Below are 19866 nucleotides of genomic sequence, written 5' to 3'. Positions count from 1 at the left end.
AAAGTGAATGCAGTGACTAAGCCTGACTCGTTTCCACTCCCACGCATGGAGGATTGCGTGGATAGAGTAGGTTCAGCACATGTTGTCACTAAGCTTGACTTGCTAAAGGGGTATTGGCAAGTCCCCTTGACACCTCGTGCTGCCGAAATCTCTGCATTCGTGACCCCCGAATGTTTCATGCAATATTCCGTTATGGCGTTTGGACTTCGCAATGCTCCGGCCAGTTTCCAACGCCTGATGAATAAAGTTTTAGCTGGCATACAGAATTGTGAGGTGTACCTAGATGACATCGTTTTACACTCGTCCTCTTGGTCCAGTCACCTCGAGCTTATCCACACTGTGTTCCATCGGCTCGGTGATGCCTCGCTGACCTTGAACTTGGCCAAGTGTGAGTTTGGAAAAGGCACCGTAACTTACTTAGGCAAACAAGTTGGCCAAGGGCAGGTCCGCCCTGTTGAGGCTAAGATTCAGGCCATTGTAGAGTTCCCGACTCCCAAGACCAAGCGCGAGGTGCGGCGGTTTCTGGGGATGGCCGGCTACTATCGTAGTTTTTGTCGAAATTTCTCTGACGTTGTGTTGCCCCTTACGAATCTACTTCGTAACACCACCAATTTTGTATGGTCTGTTGAATGTGAGGCTGCCTTTCGAAACGCTAAGGCGTTGCTCTGCAGTTCTCCGGTGCTTGCGGCTCCGAACTTCGATCAGACTTTTACACTTGAGGTTGATGCTAGTGCAATGGGAGCTGGTGCCGTTCTCCTTCAAGAGGGATCCGATGGACTTGATCACCCCATCTGCTACTTTTCTAAAAAGTTCTTAAAACACCAGCTGAACTATAGTACCATTGAGAAGGAGACACTAGCCATGTTGTTTGCTCTGCAACATTTTGAAGTTTATATTGGATCTACGGCCATGCCTGTTGTTGTGCATACAGACCATAACCCTTTAATCTTCCTTTCCAGGATGAAAAACACCAACCAGCGCATCATGCGCTGGTCACTCTACCTACAGGGCTTTAACCTGGATATAAGGTATAAGAAGGGTTGTGAGAACATTCTTGCGGACACCTTGTCTCGCTGCTATCAAAGTGATGTCGTTTAGTCAATATGTGACGTTGATTCTTGGTGGTGGGGGTGTTACGACCCTGTGGGTCTTAGTATGTATTCTTGCCTGTGTTTCTGTTGTGATTTATGTGTTTTACAGGCGGGTTGGCGCGCAGCTGATTGGGGGGCTGATTCAATTGGACGGTTAGAAGTCCCGGCCCTTTAAAAGCAGGCGGATTACATCACCCTGAGCCGTGCTTTGGGGATTGCTGCTTTTTGGTTGGCTGTCTCGCCACTTGGACCTCGCTGCCGCGAAACCTAGCCTCGGGCCTCGCCCGCGCCACAACCGTCGGGTGCGCTACTCACCGGAGTGAGAGGTCGGGAGAGAGCGTCAGGCTGCGGAGGCAAATAACTTCAAGCTTCAGACTTTCTCTTGGGGAAACTGTTCTCTATCTGCCGAGCCAATGTAGCAGGCTAGAGTGACCATGCCACACACACAGAAGCGGGGGCAGAATAGTAAAACAAACAATTGGTGCACTTGGAAGTTGTTTGCCAGTTAAATGAATGAAATTCTAAACAACTGATACACCTGAACTGAGTGATGAAATTTGAAACCCATTTCCTTGATAGAATACCAAGGACTTTTAAGTTGTTACAATTCTATTCAGTTCCATGCAATGCACTTTGTTGGTGGAGATACATTTGATTCTGCCTGTTACTCAAATCAGTTTAATATTACATTTTGAGGATAATGACCAGTAAAGTTGTGTTGGTACAGCTATGTATAATGAAGTGCATGTTTTTGTTAGTTAATTGCATTTCTCCAATTGTCTGTTAATATGGCTTAGTTATTGCTCACCTGGTTTGATTTTTGAATCCTTGGGCCTATGCGCCCTCTTGGGCATATGTTGTTAAGCACTTACCAAATATAACATATTCACTCCTTCAGTAGGTTGTTGTAATTTCTTTATTTGTTACCGTGATTACTCATATCCTCCGGCCCCTGACTTTGCTTCAGTTTAAAGAACCGGCCTCAGCTCCAAACTAATTGAAGAGCCCTGATGTATACCGTACCACCACATAAACCAAAAGAACCCTGTAGACAGAAATGAGAGGCCAGATATGGGATTATTGTAGACTGTGCTTTATTATTGGGCTAAGCGGAGACGCATCATTCAGTAAAATTACAAAAAGAGTCCAAGGACCACAGAAATGCACTGATTGGAGAAACGGCAGGAGCAGCAAAGCGCTCTGACCAATCAAAGTCCTGTACCAATTATGATTAACCAATCTCACGCCAAGCCTCACCATGATTGACAGGCTGGCACTCCACACACAACACTCTGCCCTCCTCCACTGTGCTGAGAGAAAAAAGATTGTTTCTGTGTAAATTTGTTTTAGTTGCTCATCAACCTACATGTATTTATGTTTCAATCCTGTATGTCAGACCAGTGGCTTGTTTGAAATCAGAAGTAAGATTAGCAGAAAAATATGATAGAGCAAATTCTGCAATTTTTGAAAGGTGAATTGCAGGCTTTCTATTTTTTTTTCTTTTTTTTCATGATAGGAGCGGAGCGATGTGTGTGGAAAAGAAAATGGACGGCACATTTCTGATCGACACAGAGACAGTAGAACAGCAGAGTAGAGCAGAACGTTACTGTAGAACGTTATGAAGAACAACATTATGTGGGCGTGTGGAACGTCCCCCAGTAAAATGATGACCCTGCCTCTGACCAATGCCTGTTTCATAATATAAAACATCTTCAAAAATATATTTTCCCAAAAAAATGGCTTCCTCTTCAAAGCACAAACTCATAACCTCGTTAAAAATGCAATCTGTAATAAATAATGAAATAAATAAAACATACATACACATACATTCACACATACGTACGCATTCGCCCCAGGCAGAAATAAATAAATTAACATGTGAAAAAAAAATACAACCGTAGAAATTAAACAGAAATCAACAGAGCATGTAGGCATAACTGGTTTCTCAACGCATACGAACGCATGTTAAGTATTTCCATCTGATTGAACTGGGTGCTCTCCCCATCTGCACACTCTATTTGCCCCTCCCACCCCCACCCCCACGTCACAATCCTGTGGCCTCAATGTTCCCCTGCTTTCATTAAGAGATTTCAATTTTTTTTTATGGTATTACCTTTTTTTTTTATTAGTCTTATTTCAGTATTTAAAGTGATTCATTTTCATCCAGTCCTCATAGATAGAAGAAAAAAGTCCTATAAAATATGCAAACCTATGTACAGAGGAAAAGAGAGCCCCAAAAAAGAAACATTTACAGTATATTCATCAGTTTATGTATATATTTATATATTTATATTTATAATAAATCCTCATCTGGCTTCTTGGTTGCCTGTTAACCATTATATTTCTCTGGACTGTTTATGCAAACAGTTGCAGCATTACTGATGGAGGTGGTTTGATAGCAGAAAGGGAAAGCAAAAGAGAAGAGAAGAGAAGATGTGAGGCGTGTTTGAGTAGAGGACTTAAGGAGCATGTCTCATGATTTAGGCCACAGCCATGCATGTCTCATGATGTAGGCTACAGCCATGCATGTCTCATGATGTAGGCCACAGCCATGCGAGGGCTGCATTCCGCTGTTGCTATGCCATCAAAGGCTGTTCTATTTGGAATCCTTTCAAAAACAGCAGCGGAATGCAGCCTTCATTGTAAGGAAAGTCAAGAATGCAACTGGTATGTCCTTCCATTCCTTCAGTTGCCTAAAATTGGCTAGAATTGACATCATGTACAGTATATGCCCTGTTTACCACAAATATTCATCTTCCAAAATGTACGTTTTTTTTTAGTTAGTTGTTGTTTTTGTCTTTAAATAATCATTAATTCAACCCATTAGCCAGCAAGTGTGGCCTAATGTAAGTTGTACTGAAGTTGTTTTCTGTTATTTATAAGTTGAAAGTTAAGGTTTTGGAGGGAAATGGGAAATCCCACATGATGTAATATGACCAAACCAACTCATGTGGGGTCTTAAATTTAGCATAAACTATATCTATAACAATGATACTACACATTTGCACATGACAATACTGTGGCTGCAACCCACCACATGAGACATGCTTGCTATAAGAACTTGAGTATGATTTCAGCAGTGATACTGAGAGGCAGAATTAAAACAGAGAATACTGTCAGAGACAGGCCTGAAAGTCAAAACAAAGGAAATAAAAGATATTGATCCTGTCATAGTTGTGAGGTATGAATGATTTGTGAGACATTCTTGGAGGTGATCTCTGCAATGTCACTCTGGCAGGAAAGTGTGAAACAGGAAGTGCAAGATAAAGCCAATGAGAGGGGTTGATAATATGCAGGTGCTTAAAAACCTCTCACCATCCTGTTCTTCCACTATCTAGAGTATCGTTTGCAGGACTTTCAAACACCTCCCTTTTTCTTGGTAACTGCGGAAGCAATCAGCCATGCAACACCTGCAAACCTCCTGGGTCCACCTAAGCCATTCGTCAGGCAATGCTCAGCGATCAGTGAAAGTCAAAATTCGAATCCACATGACCCCCCCCCCCCCCCCCCCCTATCAATACACCCTTCCTCTGATTTCATGCTGTGGAACTTCCCATAGACCCAAGCACATAGCTTCAACTACTTCCTCATTCTGAGCTATGTGCTAATTTAGCGTCAAGCTAATCCGGTGATGAGCAGTTGGCTCCCTCTCTGGGTGGCTCCTGTAAACATACTGCTTGGGTGGAGTCTGTTGTTGTAAATACTTTTTGTGAGCAGAAAACGGAACTTAATGCCCTGTTCGTGTTCAGTGTCACCATAGACCTATGTGACAGCTAAAAAAAGGCTCAAGGCTTTGAGTGCCAGGCGAGAGAATATCCTACATTAGATGCTAGCTAACTATTAGGCTTAATCGTTTTTTTTTTTTGTGTGTTTTTTTTTTGTCTTTATTTTTAATTTTTTTGCAGCTCTGTTTGGACTAGATTGTTGCCGTAGCGGGCTTGACATCAAGTTAACGGAAGCTGCGTGTGACGCTAACGAACACAGTGTTTGCATGTCACGTTATCAGGCCTACAGTCTTAGCGCACCCAGGAGAGACCCAAATGATAACCATCACGTCTGACTTCCCGCTTTTACAAGAGCACTGGTCGTGAGTTTGTGTGTTTGTATGTATACTGTATGCATGTGTGTTTGACACCCTGTGTGTATGTTTTTTTTTGGTGTGTGTATGTGTGTGCATGTGTTCACTGTGTGTACGTCAAGTCTACTTGGCAAAAGAGGCAGATATGCTTAGGATATTGTGTAAAGTCTTTTCTCTCGAAAGGAAAGAAGTCGAAAAAGGAGAAATATCCTGATTCTCGAGCCTGACTCTCTTCAAGTCTTCTTAATAAGAAGAGGCCTTTTTGCGATTTTTTTTCTTTGAAGTAGCATATACAGTTATATACATATACAGTAATAATATACACACTTGTCCCGTGTGCGTTGGCATATATGTTGTCATCAGAGAGAGGAATGCCTGCTGAGTGGGAGCTGCCAGGTGTGTGACTCTTCCCAGGGTTAAGACCAAGCAGAGCAGTGCTTCAGACTCCAGCTAAAATCTACAAAAAAGTACAGCTCTACCTAATCGAATAGCCGTTTTTCTAGATATATACACACATATATAAAATATATGCATATAAATACATATATGGGTTTCAGGATTAATATCCATGTATCCATATATATATGTGTGTTATCGTACACGTCAGTATATATATGAATACATTTTTTAGCTTGAATGTTTTCGCTATACATATATATCTATATGTACTGTAAATATAAAGGAGTTTGTATATTTCAAACCGTTTAGCGGTGGTTTCTTAACTACAAGGTTAGGATGTGCAGATATAAAAGGTAAGGCTGCGACAGCAACAACCCTCCCCATGCACCCCCGCCTCCTGGACAGGAGGAGGAACAAACAAACCAAAAAAAATCAAGAGAAAAAAATAAATACTTTTTCATTTTTGTAGCAGTAAGTTGTAAACTAGCGAAGTGAGTGACCCACCACAGGGTCATCTGAAATAGTTTTGCCAGTATTCAAAAGCATATCAGCAATATATATATATGTATGTTTTATACATATATTTATAGAGAGTCTACTTATACATTTTTTTTTCTTTAAATACAACTCTTTGAACTGATTGGCACAGCGAAAGAGATGCAGTGGTCCGACATATGTTACAGCTATGAGTCTTTTAGCAGTAAAAAGGCTTGGTCTTTTGGTCCCTAAACAACTAAGGAATGACAGGTAAGTCTCCCAGGGGGACTGTTGCTGTTGCTCTGGCAACCGTGGCCCCTGGAAACAGACAGGCACTCCAAGATAAAGATGGCCATCCCAGAAAAACGAAACAAAGTTTGTGTCCTGAATCGTCACCTCCTTCAAAATGTTCCCTCTTTCTCCAAAAAGTTTCTCATTTTTTCTCATTGTCTTCAACTTCTTCTAAAATTGTTAAAAAGAGTTTTTTTTTTCTCCTCACAAAGACAAACCCCAAGAGTAAAAGTCTATATCAGTTTTCTTAAAAGTTCATTTGTTTCTTTTTGCTTTCTTTTTTCATTTCTTCATTAATTTATCTAGTTATTTTTTAAGTAATAATTCCATATGGTCCTATGAGATGGGTCTTCTCCAGGCAGATGGTGACAGATAGGGAAGGTCCTGGCGAGACCCAAAGCATCCTGGTTCTTGGGGGGTGGGGGGTGGGGAGGGGAGGGGAGGGGTTGGGGGTGTTAGTGGAGTGTGTCCCAGCTGTGGAGTCCTCTCTGGGGGCTGGCTCTCCATCATCCACGGTCAGCCCATCTCCATCTGAAGCTCAACTCCCCAGCACAATCTGGTCCTTTTTTTTTTGTTTGTTTGTTTTCTTTTGATGTCAACGACGTTTTTGTCATGTTGTCAACGTGTGGTCCAGCTCTACAAAAACCTGAAAGACAGTCAATCTGTCAGTCACTCAGTCTGTCATTACATCAATCAAACACAGGCATGTATGGCTTTCTGAATCCCCAGGAGTCTGGGGCTAGATTTCGGCATTTTGGTGACACATGTAGGTTCCACAAAAATGAAAAGTCACTTGTCTAAACGTCTTTTAAAAACTGTAGTTCTACTCAGTACGTTTTTGGCGGTTTTTCTCTTCTCTTCAGGCCCTACCTGCACCCCCTGCTCAGTTTTGTGAGCGCTGTTGTTGACATTTATCGAGTGCTGTCGTCGTCAGGTGCCAAAACAGAAAGGCGTCCCCTGGACGCCTCAGTGAGGGTGTAACAGCGCGATAACTCGGCCAAGTTAAGGGCATTAGCGGGGCGAAATAAATGGCTCCGCATCGATCCTCTATCACTGAGATGGAGGGCGCAGAGCAGCTAGAGAGATATGAGACATACGCATGCCAGCGAGCAGATTCATGCTTCTCCACCTGCCTCTGTCTGCCTCAGAGGACAACACCATGATGTCTGACTCCCCTTCCTTTACCCAGTGCTATCACTACAACAATTTGGATCACTTTACGTGTTCAGTTAGTAAAAAAAAAAATACATAACGAACACCTGTGTTCACAATGCTGCTGATTAAAGCTAATAAAAAAAATCAAAAATGTAAGCGTAAGCATCTGTAAGATTGGAAAGTTTGACTTCACGTTTTGTCCTCTTTTATTGGGTTGCTAAATGCTATTGAGACCTAAGTGGACTTGGCAGCAGACTGATCTGACTAAGTCAATTAAATCGGTGAATTAAAAGGTAAATGATGTGATAAAGTGCCGAAAAAATGATTAAAATAATCACGGCCGTTGAAATGATCTTGAGTGCTGAGTTGCAACAACACATCCTCAGTAAAACTCGCCTGTAAACTAATCTGTGTCACGATATTCACGAAATCCATAATGGTCTAAACCCACAACAGTGTTCCCTAATAGGACGCATGAAGATGAGTTTAGTGGGGTCCCTCCAAGACACTAAAAATATCCTGGGCTAGTGGTCCCGGGAGCTGGACTCAGAAACCCTTTGCCACATCATGCTGAGAGGTCCACTCTGGGATCCAGAACACAGAGGTGAATTTGAGCTTTACCTGTTGTTCCCTGTGCACAGCGGTGGAGCCCCGCCCCCAGGGTGGAGGGGCGGTGAGGGGGGCGGGGTTAATATGGGCGATTGGCGTCCTTCGGCCTCTTGAGCTGCACCTTCAGCCTCTTCATGCCGATCTGGAAGCCGTTCATGGACTGGATGGCAGCCTGGGCACTGCCTGGATTATCGAAGCTCACAAAGCCTATGTGAGGAATGAAAGGAATGGAGAGAGAGAGAGAGAGAGAGAGAGAGGGAGAGAAAGAAAGGGGGAGAGAGAAGGAGAGAGAGAGAGAAAGTGAAAGAGAGAGAAATGGAGACAGAAAAGGCACGAGAGGTTAGCACCAGATAGAAGAAATGGGGGACCAAGAAAGATGGAGACAGAATAAAGAGTTAGCAAATGGACAAAGGAGACAAAGAGAAGGAGAGAATGAGAGAATAAATGTTGGATGGACACAAAAGCGATGATCAGAAAGAGAGTAAGAAGATGGAGAGAGGGAGAGAGAGAGAGAGAGGGGCAGCAAACACAAGTTACTTTGGATTTCACACTAATCACTAGTACACACATCCATTGAACAAGCAGCATTAGGCAGTACACAGTCAACAACAGGTTAGATATGCAACAACAATGGCAATACAATATACAACATCAGATCATTAAAGCACAGCACAAATACTTAACATGCAAAACTACACCACCATTAACACAGCACACAGGGTCAACTAACATCACTTCAAAATGCTACTGAACTGGACCCATTTATCAGATTACACACAGGTCTTTTTTTTTCTGACAAGGCCCACAGATATTTTGGTGAGATTGTATTGTGGGTCTATGTAGAAGAATAGCATATAGAGATATCTTTGGGCTAAATCTGTCAGATCTACAAATATGTTAGTAAAAGCAGCGCTATCCCTGCAAATGAAGTGAGAATTATGCACACAAAAAGAGACTAAATACATCTTAAAATGTGACATTTATGGCATGTTATATCAGGTTAAAGTTTCACACAATCTGGAAAAAAGCACACTTGGTAATCATCAGTAAAAAACAGCAAAGGCTTTTGTCAAGGTGTCAAGGATGTTGTGATGCTGTGGTCTGATGCAAGGGGCATACAACCCAAGTTCATGTGCTGTCCTACTTTAGCTTAGCATCAAACAGCACACGTCTGCAGCGTTGCTTTGTTCAATACAGTGAAGCCAAAGCCATAACCACTAATAAACGCTTGTGACATTTATTAATATAGTATTTTACATTATGGGTTGTGTATATCATAAAACAGTGACTATCCACATGATGTTATATACAGTTGAGCTTATGAGCAGACAAAATATATGAAAGGCACTCAATACACGCTGAAGAGAAGAGACTCATGGGAGGCCGTCCCTACGCTTCTATGCTCTACTCTCAGACGCTATTTCCTGATTTGCTGCGTGCGGTTGTCTCCCCGGGTTAGGACCCGACACGCGCAGCCCCGTATGAAACGGGGAGGTTGGACACAATTCCCTCGCTCGCTGTGAAATTGCCTGGAATGAGACTTTTCTTTGGTGGCATCATATCTCATTTCATGCCCAATTAGTGTCCGTTAACGAAATCTGCGAGATGATTTCCTGCACCTGATCTCTGGTTAATGGCTTTGTGCCGCTGCGGATGGAACGTCTAGAGGAGAAAAATACATGTTTGTTTTAAAGGGAGAGGGCTGGAAAGGAAGTCGGTAAGCGATGAAGAGGTGGAATGGTTTGCAATACCAGGATGCTGTAAACTTGCTGAGAGGAAAGACAAAAAAAAAAAAGCGCTAAAAATGATCCTGAAACAACTCCGTTCCTCCCGCCACTACTAATTCAAGCCTATTGTAATTTGAACGTAATAGCTGTTAATATTTATATGTAATTTGTTCGTCCCCTGGGTCGATAATACTTCATTGAGGCTGCGTGCTGGGTACGTTTAAGAGGATGGCTGCCTCAAGTATCAAACAGGCATGACATTAGTGTCAAAGCTGGGCAATTGCTTAGCGTTAAGGACATACTGCAAATTGTCTTTTTATCACATCTAAAGATTTGTAGTCTGCCATTCCCATACATAAATGTATTTATAAGCTCCTATATTTTTTTTCAAAATATGCACATTCAGGTTAATCGAACAGTGAATCCTGACATCTTTATCAGAGCAAACCTAAATGGCCAGGGGTATATAAATGACACAACAAATTCCCTCCTGTCCACCTGCAAACTGCACATTACAAGGTTGCTGATGGGGCCTGATGCTGTGGAGACTATTATCACAAATCTGACACTACCTGTCTGTCACTCATGTCTGTGCCCAACCCTGTCATCACACTCTTTCGCTTGGCCCCATAGAAATGCCTTTTTAGGACACTTTCCATAAGACAAGGAATCTTTTTATCTGTGGAAAAGGATTCAGGTAGAACCTTTATTTCAAAGGTTGTGTATTTTAAACGTTTTGATTTGGGAACCGCCCCCGTCCAAAAGAGTTCTATAAGAGTTTCTTGCTATGAGGGCCGAAGGCTTTTTAAAAAAAAAAAGTATTCTCAAAGACGGCCCTCATTACAGGGTTCTCAGCAGAACTATAAAAGTTTCTTCTATGGGGGCCAAGCAAAGAGTCTTCTTTGCAATAGTGCCCTGTCGGCTCCTGAGTACAAATGTCCGCGCTCGTCCAAACCGGCTGAGACGAGACGAGTTGAGGCCTGGCTGTGGTGAGGAAATGAGGTCAGTGGAGTCATTAGTGAGAGAGTAGTGATGGATCAAGAGTCAGAAGGAAGCTGTTACAGTTCTTTTTGTTTTGTTTAAGTGGCTTAGCATTTTTACCCACCAAAGCATTTACTTTGGTTTGTCGCGCGATCCACAAACACTTTGGAGGAGATGACATTACCGAAAGGCAGGAACATCTGCATGAGTTCGCCATCCCCAAACTCCTGAGGAAGGTGATAGATGAACAGGTTACAGCCCTCCGGCCCTGCAGAGGGGGTGAGAGGGAGGGGGAGAGAGGGAGAGGGAGAGAAGAAGAAAAAAACAAGAACAGAGAGAGAGACAGAGAGAGAAAGATGAAAAGAGGAAGGAAGATTTGTCAGTATTGAAAATGCTAAATCTAAACCTCAAAAATAATAATAATATTAAAATAAAGTCAAGAAAATAACAAAAACTGAATTTATAGGCAATACCTGCAAAAAGGACCCAAGCACAGCAACATTTCTGGATATAACCAAAAGCGGTTGGGCCTCTCACCCCCCCAACACACAACATTAATACATAGCCTCTATTGATTGAAAAATGAAATGGTATGTTCCCCCCATTGCATTAGTAGTAAGGGAGGGTGGGTACAGATCCCTCATGAAGTCGAGTGTCTGTGTGACTATCCCACTGGCTAAAGACATTAGCCCATCTCCTCAGAGGAAGTCAATGGGGGAGGCTACGCTAAGCGCTGATGGCTACTTAAGAAGGCCCTAAGAGGAAGCTTGTGCTAAAGAGCCGCCTGACACGAGGTATTAAGACGACTGGGCAACACTTTCAATTATAAACGCTCTCTTCATAATGCATTTAATATAAGCCTCTTAATAATACATTTCATGTTCCAACCCGTCTCACAATATATTTAATGTAGTAGGCGATGCCAGTGTATTGAGAGCAAACTCAGACCGACTCTAATAACTGGCCTGAGAAGGGGAAAAAAAACTCACAAAGTTTTGAAAGCTTGCAGTTCCTACACAGAGCAAGCCAAACAGTGATACATTATTCTTTGAATTATGTTATCATCTCCAGCTAGGACAAAGGCAAATTAGATTGCGAGTAAAGGTAAACACAGTAATGCATATAACTAAGGGTAAATATAATAATGTTCATTAAGAAATACCATAGCCATTGTTCACTCCTGTTATATAAGAACAGTTTGACAGAAATTTGCATGATAGAAAAATAATCTAAAGCATAAATCATATCAGTGAGGAGAGTGAATAAATTACCTTCTGGAGGGTAAGAGGGTATATGCTACGTGTAATAGGAATTTAAATCAAAGTGTTGCTCTGTGTTTGAAACAAAGAGAGGTGGCTCAAGAAGAAAGACGAGTAGAAGGAAAACATGCAAAGCGTGACAGAATGGGTCATATTTGAAGTGCAGTTCTTGAGCATTAACATGCTGATATCAGCCGTGTTCTTTTAAAGTTCTTGGAGAACAAAGGTCTAGTGGACCAAACGTACACAGAGTACACTCCCTCAAAAGAACCCAGAAATAAATTCAAGCAAACTAAATTCTGTTAGAAATCGAGCAGTTTCTCTTCAACTAGCAAGACCAGCTGTGTCGTCACATAAACTCCAGACGGTTGCCCTCAGCCGTACTTTACTTTAAGTAGCTTCAGAGTCTATATCATTAAAACTTAAGCAACTGAATTGTTAAAAATATACCTGTGATATGAACAGGTGCTGCTACACTATCCACTTAGGGGTGAGTAATAATACGTACTCCCATGAGAAATACATTGTATTAAAACCTCAAATTGATTAGAATATTAATTAACTACTGACATTGGGCCTGAGGTCAATTCAAATAAGGTGAAACCACAGCCCTTGAATCCGAGCGTTACACGTCTAATTCTGATGTCCTGAAAGAGTGGGCATGGCTGGAACGGAACACTTTGCTTTGTTCTACAGTCCATAGAGGTCCAGAGGCACACATGCATCTCACATATTGTTCTTTGTTCAATATTTATCTGAAGCTTCATAATGTATGTCTGACATACTGCTGGCCATGCCTTTGTGAGTTCAAACAAAGGCTGGACATGCTTCCATGCATAAAGTATGTTCACCTGATCTGGAATAAGGTTACTTGTTGGAGTTTATGTGTGTGCATTGTGTTTGCAATGTGCTTTTGTGTATGGTTACTGTGGTGTGTGTGTGTGTGTGTGTGTTTGTGTGTGTGTGTGTGTGTGTGTGTGTGTGTGTGTGTGTGTGTGTGTGTGTGTGTGTGATGTGCGTCTCACCTTCTCTCTGTTGCTGTGGGATGAGGGGAGGAGGCTGGGGAAAGGCCTGGCTGATCTGACCGTATGCTGGGTAGGCTGCTGAGACACACATGTACAGAGGTCAGATCACACACACACACACACACACCAATGTCCCGCAAACACATAGACACACCCACACACACACACACACACACACACACACACACACACACACACACACACACACACACACACACACAGAGCATTACATTTAAATTCAAGCTGTCAAACAGAACACAATGCATCTGAGTGGCTGTACACCATCCTTATTACCTGGGTGAAATGCTCCTATTCTGATCCATGGTGAACTGCATAACTCAGTCCACACAATAAGGAACAGATTTACTGACAAATGTTGTGTTTGCAGAACCTTTTACTCGAGGAAAATAAAATCAATAACATGGGCTGTAATTGCTCATGCTATTCATTTTGGATCAATACATGGCTATTGTGTAAGATGCTTAGAAAAAAAAAAAAAACAGATTTAATCTCAATAGGCAGAATTTCCACGTCCAAAGCTATAGCCTTGTCAGTGATTTTTGGCTCACAATACTAATAGTTTGGAACGCAATAGTTTAAATAACGATAGCAGCTATATGTCATATAATCATTTATGTAAAATGGAATATTTGACACAAAAGTGGCCAGAAATGTGAAATAATTCTGTCTGTTTTGTAGAGTATGTGTGTCTACAGATGTTTAAATGTGCGTGTGTGTGTGTGTGTGTGTGTGTGTGTGTGAGTGAGAGAGAGAGAGTGTGGAGGCTTGATCAACGTGGCGTGGCAGTTGTAAAGTGCTTAGTTTAGCATGGCTGATGCTTTAAAGCAGCACTGTGCTGTGTGAGTGAGCAGCCCCCAGCCCCCATCCCTCAGCCCCCTGCTCTGAGACCCGCCACTGATTACACACACAGTGTCACCTCTCAATCTACCACTCTCTCTCTCTCTCTCTCGCTCTCTCTCTCTCTCTCTCTTTCTCTCTGTCTATGTATCTGTCTCTCTCTTACTCTCTCTCTCTCTCTCTCTCTCTCTCTCTCTAGCTCTCTCTCTTTCTCTCTGTCTGTCTATTTTCTTTCTCTCTCTCTCTGTCTCTGTCTATGTATCTGTCTCTCTCTTGCTCTCGCCGTTGCTTTTTATTTCTTCCTGCGTTTCCGTCACGGCACTGTTCTCTCTCTCTCTCACTCACTCTCTCGTCCTCTCTCTGTCTCTATTCACTCTCTCTAAACTCTAAGTCATTCATTCTTTTCCTTTCAATCTGTCTCATAAAACACACACACACACACACACACACACACACACACACACACACACACACATACACACACACACACACACACAAACACACGGTGAGGAACAGACCTGCATACTGCTGAACTCCGGCGTAAGCCTGCTGAAGGGGATCAGCTGCAGTTGGACTCTGAGCTGCAGAGAGAAAGAGAGTGGGAGGAGAGAGAGAGAGAGAAAGGGAGAGTGGGAGGAGAGAGAGAGAGAGAGTGGGAGAGTGAGAGAGTGCGACAGAAAATAGATAGAGGGAAAGAGAAAGGTGGAAGAAAAAAAGATGAGAAAGAATACAAACATGCGGCAACACAAGGTGTGTTTGCTTTGACATCACGCACAAGCCATGGCCTAATGTCTGACTCTATCTCCCCTCTCACCCTCCTTCACTCCTCTCTCTATCTCTCTCTCTCTCTCTACTTCCCTCCTCTCTCTCTCTCTTTCCCTTCTCCCCCATTTCCTCTACCTCTTCTCTCCCTCCGTCCACTCTCGTCCCCTAGCCCCCCCCCCCCTCTCTTCCTCCCTCGCTTCCCCACACAATTAAGATCTCCGGCACAGCTCCGGTCTTCTTGCCAAAAGTTGCCTTAGTGCTACTCCAAACTTCCAAAGGTACAGAGTGAGTGAGTGCAACGCAGGACAATATAGCTCTGGCCCCACTCACAGCCCATCAATCACAGCTCAGCCTCCACAGCTCTCTCACACACACACACACACACACACACACACACACACACACACACACACACACACACACACACACACACACACACACACACACACACAGTATGACTTACAAAGACATAAGTCTTAGTTTCAGGCTTATTTAAGAGGCTTGTAACCCCCCCACACACCACCCACCCACCCATAGCGACACACACACACACACACACACACACACACACACACACACACACACACACACACACACACACACACACACACACACACACACACACACACACACACGTTCAGCTGCACACCTTACTGAGACATCAGCCACTGCGCCAGGCTTTCAAGGCTCATTTAAGAGGCTTGTAACTTGATTCATTTTGCATTCACTCCCATTCATTTTTTATAAGGATTTAAGTATCTGGAAATTGGCACATCTGTTGGATAAACTTTTTGACAACTATTTACAAACCCTGTCACAGACTCTGGCACACACACATACACACACACACACACACACACACACACACACACACACACACACACACATGCACACAATATTACACACACACACACACGCACACCCAAATGCACAATATTACACATATTTAGAGACAAGATCGATTTTTAGAGAGAAGATAAACATCTGTTCTATCTCCAAAGAAGGAAAGTGACCTCTGTGACCTCTGCCAACTGGATTGCCCTGCAGTGCCATTAGAGCATCTACACTACAGACATGACTATAGCAGTGCCATTAGAGCATCTACACTACAGACATGACTATAGCTTTTCTATTCAGACCACGCATAGAGTACATCAAGAGTACTCGAACACAGACAGATAACTTACTCCATTTTAACCATAACGCCGTTAGAACATTTTGATTTTGGCTCACCTTCCTAGAACTAAACACCAGATCTATGCAAGAAAGCTAAACAGCATGCACACAAGGGAAGACCACGTTAAACGACAAAACACATACACGCGCACACACACACTTAACAGCGTTACTTCATTTTTCAATTATTCATGCATTTACTTAGAGACACACATACACACACACACAAACACACACAGGTGCCTCACTAATACACAAATACAACACTGAAGGTCGCACTAACAGCCAGACAGGGGAAGCAAGGGGATGTGGGGTTAGGTTGGGGTCGGGCGGGGGGGTATAATACATCAGGAGCAGACTTGGGTGGGGGGGGGGGTGTTGTCTGATACCTTCAGAGAGGGGGGACAGGAAACAGCTGCCCTGCACCCCAAAACAGCTGCGGGGAGCCTTCTCCGAGTCCTCCCTAAACACCACCTCCTGCAAGACTGGAAGACAATCAGAAGAACACTCAGTGTGGCTCTCCTCTCCGGTGGCACAACCCAGGCGACGGCCAGACGCTCGGGCATGGTGGCACATCATTGGCATGCAGACAGGCGGCCATAGGGCTGGCCCAAAGCGAAGGCCTGCATCCTGCTTGCTACACTCACACACCGCTCAGACAAACATCTTCAAAGGACTGGGCTATGTTCAACATTTCTGTGTCAAGTCCGAGGAGACAATGATTGCTCACAAACACACACACACACACACACACACACAAACACAATATGATGTAGCTTTGTTCTGTAACCTTGATTACAGTGTTGTGGAGGGTAATTCTGTCACCATGAATAATGAGATTTGTGTGTGTGTGAGTGTGTGTTTCCTAAATACGCATGTGTAACAAAAATTATGTGTGTAGTGTGAGGGTTGTTTCCAAGTGAAGTAGGCTATTATCACCACATAAGTTGTGTACACAGTTATATAGACATGTGGATGTCAGTGTCCATGTCTTATTCAGGGTATGTATGTATGCATGTATGTATGCATGTATGTATGTATGTATGTATGTATGTATGTATGTATGTATGTATGTATGTATGTATGTATGTATGTATGTATGTATGTATGTATGTATGTATTCATGTATGCATGTATGTATGTATGTATGTATGCATGTATGTATGTATGTATGTGCGTATGTCTGTATTTATGTACGTACGTACGTATGTATGTAGTATGCATGTATGTATGTATGCATGTATGTATGTATGCATGTATGCATGTATGTATGTATGTATGTATGTATGTATGTATGTATGTATGTATGTATGTATGTATGTATGTATGTATGTATGTATGCACGTAAGTATGCACGTATGTATGTGCACACCTCATATTGTTGCATGCATAAATAAATGATTTTGCCCCATTGCTTACCTGCTCTTGGCCCTCCCAGCAATGTGTGTGTGAGAGTGTGTTTGTGCGTAAACGTGTGTGTGTGTGAGTGTGTGATTTACCTGGGTAGGGGTGTATGCCGTTGGTGAAGACCGCCTCACCAGGGGGCTGTCCATTGGCCTGCTGGGGGAGGCCAGTGAAGCCGTTCACACTGATGGGGGAGGGGATGCTGGTCACCGTAGGAGCCGTGATACCTGGAGGAGTACTGCCACCTGAGGGGGACAATAGGACAGGTGAGACAAGGTATGTGCACTACTTTTGGCGGAGTGTGTGTGTGTGTGTGTGTGTGTTTGTGTGTGAGTATAGGCATACATCTGTGTGAGTCTGTTTTGCAACAAATCTGGATTTTCCCACATGTTGGTTAGTACACATCTGTGATCATATGCAAATGTTAGGTACACACTGTGTGTGTGTGTATGTGTTTGTGTGTGTGTGTGTGTGTGTGAATGCGTGTGTGTGTGTGTATGCTTGTGTGTGTGTGTGTGTGTGTGTGTTATACCTGACGTGGGGGTCATAGGGGCTCCTGGCATACCGTTGATGGTGGCCATGTGTTGCATCTGAGCGGCAGCAAAGGCAGCCATGGGGCTCAGGTAGCCACCCTGCCCTACCGATGCCATCAGAGCGGCCTGCTGCTGCACCTGAGAGAGAGAGACAAGAAGAGGGAGAGAGAGAAGGAGAGAAGAAGAGAGAGAGAGAGAGAGAGAGAAGGAGAGAGAAAAGGAGACCGAGAGAGACAGAGAGAAGGATAGAGAGAGGGAGAGAGAATAGATAAATAAATACATATTTTTTAAATAGTCTCTCACTGGACTGCATTCATTATAATTATTTTCATATTATCTATCAGTAAGAAAGAATCTTAAGAATAAGAATGAAAATAAAAACGGGCTGACGCAAGACAAAACAACACAACACAAAGCTAAAGGCCTGGGCCAAGTCTGCTCTCCCACTCCCGGCACTGCCGTGTGAGATCTGACGCATTTGACACTTTTCATAAAATAATCCTAAACAGCCTCCTCCTCTGCTGGAGCGTGTAAATGGACCTGTAAAGTCGACGCCCAGCGTGGCGTGGCGTGTTTATAGGACTGCTTTGTGGCTGTGTGCAGTAACGGAGCTCTCTGAGGGGGGGGGGGGGGACCAGTGACCAGCAGGGTGGTGCTGATGGGAGCGATGATGCTCTCCCACTGGGTTACACTGAGAGGATATATGACAGCTCATCGCTTCCTTTTTTAGGGACTTTCATCTTGAATGCATGTGAGCTGCTTGTGATTCTATGATACTCTATACAGCATTCCACAGATAGTTGTTAACATATGAGGGCTTTATATAACAGTTATAACAGTTATAACATGTAATAACACATGGAATAGCACACGTGCCCTGCATGATGCACAATTAAGCCCTTAACAGACACATTAAAGCAAAACTATGTAACAATTTAACACTTTTTGAGGTATGGTTTTATAGACAACTAGTTTTGGTACCATCCTGAAATTCATATTAATAGCAAGGACAAATAAACACCTGTGTCTTTCCCACTAGCCATCCAGGATATGAGCTATGTAATTCTGTGTTCCAGGCTGGTACACCCTGCAAAAATTGAAGAAAAGCTTTCACAGCATGACATTGCTAGCTATACTGCCAATAGACATAAGTTAGTGTGTTGGCAAGCTTCTATCAGTGCCAACTGGGCTGTTGGTGGTATTTGCAAGGTATATGCATGTGGTTTAGGTAGTTAGCCTGCTAGTTTTGGAACAGAATGACTTATTACTGCATTAAGAAGTAGTGAGTGTAGTGGTTGTGTAAAGGTCTTCTGTCCTTGTAGCTGATGCACAGTAACACTGCTTGGTGCTTAAGCGTGCTGTTGATGAGGTTCTCCTTATAAATGACTGCAAAGAGGGAATCGAGAGGAGAGAGGTGTGGAGTGAGTGAGTGAGAGAGGGAGAGATGGAGGGATGGAGGGAGGGAGAGAGGGAGGTGCTGAGAGAGACAGAGAGAGGTCTTGCCTGCGCGTAGGCTCCGTAGGCGCCGAACTGCAGGGCCATGGGGTTAAAGATGCCCATCTGACCAGCCATCTGCTGCATGCGCCGGATGGTGCGCTCCTTATCAGTGTCTGCAAACTTCACCACCAGACTGGAGGAGGCGCCCTGATACACACAAAGACACACACACACACGCACGCACACACGCACACACGCACACACACACACACACACACGCACACACACACACACACACACACACACATACAAGACAAGACACATGTTTTATATTTCACTGTCATTGCATGTGTAAAGCATTTTAACGTATGTTTGAAGTACACATGTACACAAACTCACATAAAGACACGCACTCGAACTTACACTTACACTTACACTTACAGGCATGGTCTGACTTCCATGCAAAGCAGTAATGGCTGCCTGAGCTTCAGCATGAGATGAATACTTCACAAATGCACAACCTGAGAGCAAGAGAGAGAGGGAAGGAGAGAGATAGAAAGAAAGTCAGAGAGGTAGGGAAGAGAGAGGAAAAGACAAATAC

General features: G+C 43.3%; 1 protein-coding gene across 11 annotated transcripts in view; it reads right to left on the bottom strand.

Annotated features, from left to right (window-relative positions):
• Positions 1–4944: 4944 nt before the first annotated feature.
• The window catches only part of LOC122129278 (CUGBP Elav-like family member 4), a 20250-nt gene continuing 5328 nt past the window's right edge, over positions 4945–19866 (bottom strand). For 2 of the 11 annotated variants that reach the window (XM_042704269.1, XM_042704271.1), the window contains exons 3-13: positions 19689–19786; positions 19332–19472; positions 18850–18915; positions 17828–17966; positions 17391–17540; positions 16281–16376; positions 14469–14531; positions 13093–13170; positions 10933–11076; positions 8113–8307; positions 4945–6982 (exon numbers count right to left, since the gene is read on the bottom strand). In XM_042704269.1, the coding sequence (XP_042560203.1) occupies positions 8180–8307; positions 10933–11076; positions 13093–13170; positions 14469–14531; positions 16281–16376; positions 17391–17540; positions 17828–17966; positions 18850–18915; positions 19332–19472; positions 19689–19786 (1103 nt within the window). In that variant the 3' untranslated portion in view covers positions 4945–6982; positions 8113–8179. The remainder of the gene's footprint in view (positions 6983–8112; positions 8308–10932; positions 11077–13092; positions 13171–14468; positions 14532–16280; positions 16377–17390; positions 17541–17827; positions 17967–18849; positions 18916–19331; positions 19473–19688; positions 19787–19866) is intronic. The other 9 variants (XM_042704274.1, XM_042704275.1, XM_042704278.1 and 6 more) reach the window with 7 other exon arrangements.

Source organism: Clupea harengus, unplaced genomic scaffold, assembly GCF_900700415.2.
Source record: "Clupea harengus unplaced genomic scaffold, Ch_v2.0.2, whole genome shotgun sequence".
In the NCBI taxonomy this organism is placed as follows: domain Eukaryota; kingdom Metazoa; phylum Chordata; class Actinopteri; order Clupeiformes; family Clupeidae; genus Clupea; species Clupea harengus.
Note: the sequence above shows the minus strand (reverse complement) of the source record. Positions and strands in the feature narration are given on the sequence as shown.